The sequence below is a fragment of the Carassius gibelio genome, chromosome A6 (assembly GCF_023724105.1).
Source record: "Carassius gibelio isolate Cgi1373 ecotype wild population from Czech Republic chromosome A6, carGib1.2-hapl.c, whole genome shotgun sequence".
NCBI classification, from domain to species: Eukaryota; Metazoa; Chordata; class Actinopteri; order Cypriniformes; family Cyprinidae; genus Carassius; species Carassius gibelio.
The window spans coordinates 17881425-17892096 of record NC_068376.1 but is presented as its reverse complement, the minus strand read 5'-3'; the positions used below and the strand labels follow the sequence as shown (position 1 = coordinate 17892096).

The following is a 10672-nucleotide window of genomic DNA, read 5'->3' as shown; positions in this document are numbered from 1 at the left end:
AACTGCCACAAATAAACTTCATGTTTTAAAGAAGCAACATGTTTGCAGAAGTTTGAATGTTACTGTTGATGGCCCATTTTCAGTTAATGTCAAGTGTGTCCTTCGTTTTTACATTTCATCTTTGTTTTAAATGCATTGTTATATACACTAATACACTTATCTATGTTAGGACTCGGGGCCCTTTACAACAATTAAAAGTATATTTTGAACTTCACCTCTGACTGTTTATTCATGCATTCCAAGAACAGGGTTGAAGCATAATAGTCAGAAAGAAAAGATTTTGCCATAGTTTAGTTCCGTAAACTATGGAAAATGTGCATAAATTATCCTAAACATTTGCAAACCATGCATAGCCTCCTAATCAATACAAGCAATCAGACACACACAATAGTCTTTTTTGATATATTTATTAGAACAAAGGATTTCTGCACAAATGAGGAGAAAAGATCAAGCTTTAGTCCTCCTCTGCAGCTTGAGCCCGAAGGAAGCTGGCCTTCTTCTGGGCAATACGGTCTTTTCTCTGAGCCAGTGTGAGTTTGGCGCGGTTCCATCTACAAAAAGAACCATTGGATTTCAGGAAACAAGTAGCAAGCAATTTCTCCCAAGACCTTTAACCATAGCACTACATTTCAACGAAACAGTCATTTAATAGGTGAAACTAGGGCTGTGCCATTAATCACATTCGATTGTCATGCACACCTCGTCAGTAAAGCTGGTCCCGTGATTAGTAGTAAATCACCATCATATTCACTACACAGAGCTGTAGTTCCCTGACAAGCTAGGTGATAGGTTCAAAATCAAATGCAATTCATCTGCAATTATGAACGTGATATTGTCAGTGAACGGTCTGTGTAGTGAATCAATCTGAAAGGAGGAGATGGATTTTATACCATACTAATCACGGGACCGGTTTTACTGATGAGATGCGAATGACAATCAAATGCGATTAACTGCACAGCCCTAGGTGAGACTACCCATCTTTTCCCCTAACCAAACAAAAATTAATCAAATGTGCGCCTGACAAAAAAAAACTCCACAGTAGACAGTTTAAAACAATAAAAGCTCCTATGATGGTTCTCCTAATGCTAAATGCCCAACAATTAACCAAAGCTGCTCTCAGATCCGTCTTGAAACATGCCTGCATCAACTGTGCAAATGAAGGACCAACTACAGTTTGCTCAGTCTGAAAGAGTATCATCATCAAGCAGCAGAACAGTTATTGTGGACATCTAATGTCAGTTCTAAACAGTTGAAATGTCAAAAACATGCCTCCAAGTCTGTAATATGGTTATGAACATTTCCAGAGAGCACAAGACAGGAAGCAACCAAAGAAAAGATTTATACCTCTTCTTCTTGACTTCCCGCTTGGGCTTCTTTTCGTGCACTGGGTTCTCCCGGATGGCTGCGTGTGCCTTTTTGTACATTTCCTCCATCTGAGGAAGAAATATATTAGAATATAGTAAAACTGTCATGATGTTATTGAAATATTAAAATTTCAAGTAATCGTGAAAAGGAAACCCATGAATATTTGCAAGTCTTCAGAGATACTCCACCCCTCCTGAAAATTTAACCTGTGTGAGAGACACTAATATCTGAAACTATAAGCCATTGCTCTTTTGTCAGCTGTTATACAAGAGTTCATGCTTGATGCATGGTGCAAGCAGGTTGTGAAACATACGTGAAAGTGACATCCTCTGTGCTGCCACAAAGCCAATTTGTTTTGTAAAGTTAAAAATAATAGCATTATTCTGATAACCATCACTCTGCTTAAGATGCTGAGATTTCTCCGCTGGGGTCATATGGATTACCATCATGTTCTTTCTGCATGGTTTTTGAAGGGACCACAATGAGGGTCTCATTTACTTACATTCCATGGACTCAAAGTGATGGTTTCATTCTCTATAAATCTTTGGTGGTCCACAGAAGAAAGTCATACACACCTAGGATGGCATGAGAGTGGGAGACATACCGAATCAGGGGTAACGCCGTTCTTGATGAAGCGAGAGAACTGTTTCTTGTATGCTTCCTCATCCTCCTCCATCAAGTTTGTCATGTATTCGGAGATGTTCAGGCCAAGGATGTGCTTGCGGTGGACCTCTGCATTGAACTCCTTGCTCTCAGTGTCATAGCCAGGGAAACGCTTGGTGCTAAGGCAAAAATTGTAAACTTGTATGCAAGACAAGATTCCAATTACACTCAGTATTAATGAACAGAGCTCATGAACATTCTAATGTAAACAAGTCTAGAAAACATTCCCATCTTGAAATGCTATGATATTAGTTGAGCAACTGAAGGAACCACTACAAACTGCGGAGTTTTAAATAGTGTCATCAAGCAGACAGAAATAGGAAAACTAGATGTTTTGGGCACATTTGGATATAAACAGCAAGGAGGAAGATCTACCTGTGAGGAATGGAGAGACCTCCATCCACTGCTCCCTTCAGGGCTCCGAACACCTTATTGCCAGTGGTGGTTCTGGCCAGGCCTGCGTCCAGGTAGCAGGTGAAAGCTCCTGGCTGCCCATCAATGCTCTCCACATTAAACTCATCCCCCGTGATCTCCACCTGTCCCTCATACACCTTGTCAAGGCCAAATTTGTTCAGCAGCTGGAAGAGAGCACACCATGGACCAGTTATAACCAGAAGCTTTGACTTTGTATGAATTATGCTGGATTAATTCGTTCAAGTGTTTCAGAATTGCTTAGGGACCCATTTACTCCTGGTAGTTACAGTTACGGATGAATGGATTGTAAGGGGGCTCAGTGGAAAGTGTAAATGGGCTGCAAAATATTTAGAGTTGACCAAGCCACATTTGGATGACGTTAAAATCATGTGACCACATTCTATTTGTATATCAAAGCTAATGTGTCCCGAATAGTTCTACACAACTGCAAAGCAGTATCTAAAACAATCATGGTGCTAATGCAAATATTTTAAACTTTGCCTGCTATAAATTACTCAAACACAATCCAATCAAAAGTTAAAAATAGCTAGCACATACAGTTGCAAAAGACCTCGTTATAACATCTTCAGCATGTATGACAACATGCAGTGGGACAGATCACATGATCCACACACATCTACAGTTCAAGCACTTAAGCGCATCTCCATTAAGAGTCCATATTTTGAACACACTGATGTGGCAAATGAGGTAATGCAGTCAGGAAAGAAATCCGTATCACAAGTGGTCACAGGAAGACCATCCTAGTTGTAAAAGACTAAATTCACCCATCATAGCACATTTACAAGGACAGATTTTTGCATCAAATAACATGGCTTGTGGGTACATTTTATAAAAACATTTCTGGCTTATTCTTACACTACAGGAAGAAAAATGTATAATTTAATACCAATTATATAAATTTGCTGCATCTCAATTTACATACTTCTCTATGCCAGTCAACCACCGTATCAAATGTCCTCATATACACACACTCCATGGTTTCATGTACGCTACCTAACAATTCTTCCCACTGTATCAGAGACACGTAGTGTGTTAATCTGTCAGTTGTGGGTATTTTATGCAATAAACTCACCTCCATTTTTGCGTGACAATACGTTTAAAAAGCCCAAACATACCATTATATAGGTTTACAGTGATGGTGCTTTACTATTAAAAATCGAAAAAAAATAAAAATACTGAGCAAATGGAAAGAGAAAGCACAATGAAGCTTATAGCTCCCTATACATACAGCCTTTATTAGAGCCACAGAAAGACTTCAGGTCAGATTCGAATGCGTTTGGGTCGCGTTTTAACCATTTGAGGTGCTGCTAATATGCATGTCCTCTCAGCCTCAACAGAAGACTGACTGCTGTTTTTTCTGCACTAATGCAGCATCTAGGTCAACGAGTTAATTACTTTGTAATGCCATGAAAACATGCACTACAGTATGATGTGTACACACCATTTCATCGTCTGTTTTAAAACCGTGCATCTGAAGTGTCCTGCTCTGTGCAGCACGCAGTGCCATGTCAAAACAAACAGCACGTGATGAATAATTTGCCTTGCTCTCATGCTGGATGACTACAGTGGAGCTTCTCAGCCACTCCGGCAAGGGACGCAACCCGGAGAAACTATTGGCATGGATTTCGGCATGAACTATCAACTATGAAATCAATACATCGGTTGACCTAGGATGGATAGAATGCGAACTTTGGATGCACCACTTGTGATTGTGGTCTTAAAAAAAAAGTTGGCAGCTCACTTTTAGTCTGCAAAAACAATGCGGAAAGCAATTTTCAATAATGATTCAAAGCGGTTTCAATAATGATTCATGCAATCTAATTTTACTAATTCAATCTCCTGCATATAAAATGTTTCTGTAAATTTCTTAAATACTACATGACAAACGACTGGAGAATAGAAGTTAATTTCTTTAAAGCAACTACTCTGCAACTCTTGTAGCACTAGAACTGCAAGGTAAAGTTTCATTAACTCATTTTGGGGGGAAAATCAGTGGCAGAAGTGACACTCACCCTGCGGGCCAGAAGCAGCCCAGTGCAGTAGGCCGCAGCATAATTTGTCAAACCCACACTGATGCCGTACTTGGGCAGCTCATGGGAGTAGGCCGCACACACAATCACGTCTCCCTCGATCTTGGCGTAGGCAATCTGAAAAATCAAAAACACCTTATATCACCTTTGACTGTCAACAAATCTTTTTTTCAGGGATTTTCAACTTGAAAAGAAAGTTTTGAATTATGCAAAAATGAGAACATGCATTTAATATTTTTGCACTACAATTTCCAAAAACTACATTTAATGCCAGTTAAATGCGTCAACAAGCTTGCCACTCCCCTAAATGTGAAACTGTATCACACCAAACAATTTAGAGTGCATTGCGCAGTTTGTCCTGTGGGTGGCAGTAATGGGAAAAAAGTAAAACACCAGCTGCCAAATTAAAATCTACGTTCTTTGATTGGTGCAGAGCCAGAGACATTTTTTACAGTGCTGCAAATTTTAACCAATCACACACAATTTTTTTGAGTTTATTAATGCAATCACCAAAGGCGTTCAGATGAGTCATCGCTGAAACACCTTGTTCACAATAGTAGTTGAGTTTTGAGCAGCGTAGAGTAACACTTGTTCGGCCAATCACAATGCACTGGATAGCTGGCCAATCAGCTTACACCTTGCTTTTCAGAACAATGAGCTTTGTAAAATCAATGCGTTTCAGAAAGGGGGTGTACTGCACGTAGACACGGACAACGATGCTAAAGTATAAATGAAAACGGATGCATAGCCTACGGCGTAAAGGCTACACCGTAAGTCCGATGCAAAAGTATAAAAATCAGCCTTTAAACTGCTCAAACACTGCTCATTACACCAAACACACAAAATAATGTTAATAACGCCATATGACCCCTTTAAATCTTTTGTTTATTTAGCAACCACTATCCACCGGTTTCCGGGGGGGGGGTACAACTTCCAGTGAGGTGGCTGATGTAGTATATATCAATGGTATTTAGTAGGGATGGAATGAAATTTCGGCCACTGAAAATAGTATTTTCGATTTTAAAGGAACACTCCGACTTTTTGGGACTTTAGCTTATTCACAGTATCCCCCAGAGTTAGATAAGTCCATACATGCCTTTTTCATTTCTGTGCGTTCTGTAAGTGTTATTTGACCCACCCACCGCTAGCCTAGCTTAGCACAAAGACTGGATGTAAATGGATACTGGTAGCATAGTAATCCCAATAAGTGACAAAATAATGCAAATATTTTCCTATTTACATGTTGTGATCTCTATAGTCACAGCGTGTACAAATAACAAGGCTATATGAGACAGAGACCATTTTTAATCGTATAAATACTGGGAACTATATTCTCCCTAGGCGTAGGAGCACAGCTAAAGTTACTTGGGCGGAGTGATTAGAGCAGCACCCGAGACGCGCCGTGGTGATGAGCAGAGTGTTCGCTCAGAGTCATGCTCACTGGAAAAGCAGAGTCAGCACAATGCGCCTTCAGGAAATTTCTATGTAGCAATCTTGTTCCTGTTTGTAATAGCGCCACTGTATGTAACGTGGTATAGTACAGCCGTACTGGACAACACATGTAAACTGACACCTCATTCAATGATCCTGCTCCCCACTATGCTCTGACAATACTGAATACATTTTTTATATTTAATAATATATTTTCTGGACACTTTGTCAATTTCATTAAGTCTCACAAAATTACTGTGTGTAATGCCGCCCAAATGTTCAGTTAATGTTGAAGCAGCCATGTCAGGGTGGTGGTGTGTGTTTCTAGGCGAAAGCAAAAGCACTTTATTTGGCCTTCTGAAATCTAATGCATTTAGGAATCTTCAAGATTACTTACAACAGAACAACAACGCATTTTATGGACGACCGTTTCGTGAGCCTAGGAGAGGATGTCATTCTGACTTTGCTACGACAATCTGGCACTTCTGAATCACCCACTGTATGTATGTTTTGTTATTAGTTGAAGTATTTGCCGTTAACTGTTCAAATGTGGAGTTTTCCGCGTCGTGTGTGATATTAGTGAAGAGGATTAAGCAGAACCTGTGCAAGTACAGCTCTTACAGAATTATTCAGAATGGTGTGTATTTTTTGGTTGTGGTTGCCTTAAGATATACGGTTTTATCCTGATTAACTTTAGTACACAATACATGATTGCGACAAAACCAAAAACCCAGGAAGAAGCTTACTGTGGTCCCTACCAGCCTTTTTTGTAGTCCTTTAACTGTGATTTCTTTTAAAGAAAATATCTCCCTTTGCATTTAACTTTGAGCATGTAACTTTGCAGATGTTGTTTACACCCTAACAGCAACACTACATCAAAAAAAAAAGAAACATTTCACAATGTCCTACTGCATGAGCACTCTTTAACTGGTCACAGGGCAAGTGAGCAGCTTTGCACGCACCTGGCAGACGATGTCCCTGTTGGAGAAGCGGACAATCATCCTATACTTGGGTGTGTTGTACTTGTTCTTGTCTTGAATAACCAGGCGCTTCCGGGCAAAGTAATCAGTTTTTCCCTCTGGGAAGCAAAAAGACAATGAAAATCAGGCATATCTGTATGACTTTATATAACGTTAATGTGTAAAATTCTGCATTTACCTCTCCTTCTCCTGAACTTCACCTGGTACCTCTTGAAGTAGGCCTTGTTCTTTACTACCTTAACGAATCCCTAAAAGATAACACAAGGTTTTAAAAAGTCATTTACTTCAGAGATACAACCTGCAGACTTCAATCTAACGGACGCGGTATAACAGTAAAGGGTTGAAAGGCCTCCAATAAAGTGTTGAAGTCGTAGCATGCTAGCATAAATCACGATGCCAAGACAAGATAAGGTGTTTAATATTATATTGTGCTTTTCTGAGAGCGTGTCAGATTCCGAAAACAGTCTATAGTGTTGCAAACATTCATCACAGTGTGCGTCGGTCTCGAAAACTCATGTGGGAATGGCTTGAATCAGGCCACGTTTGAACTCGGTCTATCGGAGAAAATCCTAAGCCATCCTTTTATTATCGGTCATCACTCAAAAATGTTAAGGCACCAAACAGATACTTAACCTTTAGGGAACATAATAATAGAAGTATTGCTGCGCTGTACTGACCATTTTGTAGACTTTTCAGTCTCCTAAGCCGGAGCCTGGAGTCAAACTACGGAGTTTTAACTCCGCTGCACTGGAAAAAGAAAGAATGATGTGCGCATGCGTGGTAAATATCGTCGCCAGCGGGGCAAAACAACACTGCGAGGAGGAAAGCGCAGCGACACCTGCTCTTGTGGATGTATAACAGCAAATATGATCTAAAATATGTTTGTATGTGTATGAGCCATGCTGCAATATCATAAAAGACATCTGTCCAGCGTATAGCCTATCGCTTTGTTCCAAGAAACACTGGAGTTATGTCATAACATGGAGATGAGGTTTAGCTGTCTACCTTAGAGCCTGCTATTTGTCCTGAACTGAGCTGTATTTTATGCGTTTTTTTCAAATGTATGTCATAAAAAAGGGGTCAAAACATAAAACACTTAAATTCAACATAAACCAGTTCAATCCATTACTTTTTACAGATGTATTGTTGGGAAAGGAAGATGTTTAGATTCAATGTTATTTTGTAGAAGGCTTATATTTATTTGTTTGTTATTTGTTTTAATTTTCTTGATGTTTATTCAGGGAAAATGTAATTAGTGTTTTTGTTTGTTTGTTTGTTTTTTCTGAAGGTAACTGAAAACCTGTTTGTATTTTATTTAGAATACGATATCTGCATAATTGGATGTGTGATTTATTTTTGTTTACTTATTTTAATTTATTTTTACTTATTTAATTTACTTGTTTTAAATAAGGTGTTCTTAAATTTGTTGGAACTTTGCATGTGTTTCATGCGGGGCAGCTGTGGCCTAATGCTTAGAAAGCTGGCCTAGTTACCGGGTAGGAGTTGTAGGTGTTGTAGGTGACCCATACTCAGAATTTGTGCTCTGCATACTCAGAATTTGTGCTCTGCATTTAACCCATCCAAAGTGCACACACACACACTGTGAACACACATCCGGAGCAGTGGGCAGCCATTTATGCTGCAGTGCCCGGGGAGCAGTTGGGGGTTCGGTGCCTTGCTCAAGGGCACCTAAGTCGTGGTATTGAAGGGAGAGAACTGTTCATGCACTCCCCCCAGGGCTCGAACTCACAACCTTTCGATTGGGAGTCCGACTCTCTAACCATCAGGCCACAACTCCCCTTGCAAGGCACTGAACCCCCATTTGCTAACCAGGCACTGGATCTATAGCTGCCCACTGCTCCGGGTGTGTGTACACAGTGTGATCACTTCTCACTGCTGTGTGTGTGTGTGCATTTGGATGGGTTAAATGCAGAACACCAATTCTGAGTATGGTAAATGTTACGAATTTGACTGAAGGCTGACTGATTGACTTTTGTGATGATGCCAATTTGAGTAGTTTGCAGGATTTCTGTATTTATATATTTACTGTTATATTTAACATTATAGCAGCAATCAAGGTGTAATTTTGTTAAGTTATGGACAAGTCTGAAAAAATATTTTAATTGATTTTTTTTTTTACTTATTTAAAATTATTTTGAACTATTGAAAATATTATTTAAATATAATTTCCCCAACTATTATTTCCACCACAGGATGTTATTAAACACCTAAACGATTTGACGTGTGGTGGAAGTGTACTGGAACTACATAAATAATGGTCATTATGAGATCTGGAGCAATTGTGCTTTTGTAATCTCAGCAGATTTCTTCTTAATATTTAATATCTCCTTAATTTTCTTTTCGGAAAGTTAAGACAAAATGTGTTTGACAGCTTAACTTTAATACACCTTCAAAAGAGAAGACATTAACCTCATTACATGGAGAAAATAATATTGTGTGTGTGTGTGTGTGTGTGTGTCCTAAAATAGGTTCCACGTAAAGCGATTCTAATTGGCTGGATTGCTGCGTCAGTGAAGCATTGTAGTAGAGAGAAAGGTGTGTCCTACATCAGGAAAAAATGAGATTAACGTCAGCACAACCAAGCAAAACCAGAAAAGTTAGCTGCTGTGCGACGTCTTCTGTCACCGGTGTACCAAAACTGTGTGTGTATTCACTAACTTACAAGAGAAATCTACATTTTACAGATGGCCTAGCCATCTAATGGTGAGTTTATTCAATTATCAGACCTTTTTTTCTTTTCACAAAGGCCTTTTTAAAGAGAATATGATAGCAAGGACAATCTCAATGTAGCATGTAAACAAAAACAGTGAAAGAATATGATAATAGTGATGAAATACACTGGGGGATTATTCAGAAAACATTACAGCTGTGAAATATTGATTTGAAACTCTGGCTTTAAATACAAATAAATGAGGTAGAACTGTTTTGAAATCACTTATCTGTTGTTGACAGCTTATTAGTATTTAAGATATTCGAGCTGTGTTGCTTATGGCCCTGTAATGTGAAGAGCAAATAAATGGGATCATTGTTATGTCAAAGACTTAAAGACAATGATGAAATAAGTAGATTCTGTTTATAATGTTCTCCCATATTGAGTGGTTGCCTTCTCTTTTTATATTACAGCTTTACATTTAGTCAATGAAGATGCACAGTAAAAAAAAAACATAGAGGTGGGCCCTGAGTTTCTTTTATTAGTTTTATACGTTTTTAAATGCATTGCTTTATATTCATTTTGTCGGCACTCGTTGGCAAGAGCGTGTGTGTTTACATGTACCGTTTACAGCAGAGGGTAGTAAAGAGCTGATGAGCCATGCAGGCGGCGCGATTGTACGCATGCGCAGTTCTGTTCCGCGCAGCCGCAGCGTCTTCAGATGGCATGAGCGACTGCTGGAGGAGCTGCAGCTGCTGCCTGCGCTCACAGGCTTTATACATTCAGCCTCTCTATGGACTGGACAGTTGAAATCTTTCCCCAGTGTGAAAACTGACCGCTGACGTCGCGCCTGAACCCTCAGTGTGCGCAAGGTTGTACAACTTTACCTTGCTCCATGGAAAGTTAATATTTTGCTAAATCCCCTGGAATAGAAAAAGATTCAAGGTAAACAGTTTGAAACCATTTTAATCTGGTATGTGTGTGTCTGCCTGTTGCAGTAGGGAGGTGAATGCCGACCAACGACCGTTGTTTGTTGTTGTTTATATAGTTGTCCATTTAGTTATTCAGGCTCATTTCATCTAGCTGCTTGTCAGCTA

At 39.4% G+C, this 10672-nt stretch overlaps 2 protein-coding genes across 5 annotated transcripts in view; one reads left to right on the top strand and one right to left on the bottom strand.

Moving 5' to 3' along the window:
• Nucleotides 1–391: 391 nt before the first annotated feature.
• On the bottom strand, nucleotides 392–7720 carry LOC128015582 (60S ribosomal protein L5-like). The gene is made up of 8 exons (XM_052599522.1): nucleotides 7582–7720; nucleotides 7083–7152; nucleotides 6887–7002; nucleotides 4476–4610; nucleotides 2404–2606; nucleotides 1970–2147; nucleotides 1345–1433; nucleotides 392–551 (listed from the first exon to the last, which is right to left on the bottom strand). Exons 1-8 carry the CDS (start codon nucleotides 7582–7584, stop codon nucleotides 455–457), a joined length of 891 nt encoding a protein of 296 aa, XP_052455482.1. The 5' UTR covers nucleotides 7585–7720; the 3' UTR covers nucleotides 392–454.
• A 1673-nt stretch (nucleotides 7721–9393) lies between these two features.
• The window catches only part of LOC128015579 (ecotropic viral integration site 5 protein homolog), a 56150-nt gene continuing 54871 nt past the window's right edge, over nucleotides 9394–10672 (top strand). Inside the window, exon 1 of one of the 4 annotated variants that reach the window (XM_052599513.1) lies at nucleotides 9394–9628. In XM_052599513.1, the coding sequence (XP_052455473.1) occupies nucleotides 9626–9628 (3 nt within the window). In that variant the 5' untranslated portion in view covers nucleotides 9394–9625. Of the gene's footprint in view, nucleotides 9629–10281; nucleotides 10521–10672 lie in introns of those variants that run through there. The other 3 variants (XM_052599518.1, XM_052599517.1, XM_052599514.1) reach the window with 3 other exon arrangements.

Excerpts from the sequence above, each read along its gene's own strand:
- LOC128015582 (XM_052599522.1), bottom strand. Across the intron at positions 7,003-7,082 it reads GAAGTTCAGGAGAAGGAGAG|AGGGAAAAACTGATTACTTT; the intron begins GTAAATGCAGAA and ends TTTGCTTCCCAG. Across the intron at positions 2,148-2,403 it reads GGTCTCTCCATTCCTCACAG|CACCAAGCGTTTCCCTGGCT; the intron begins GTAGATCTTCCT and ends TTTTTGCCTTAG.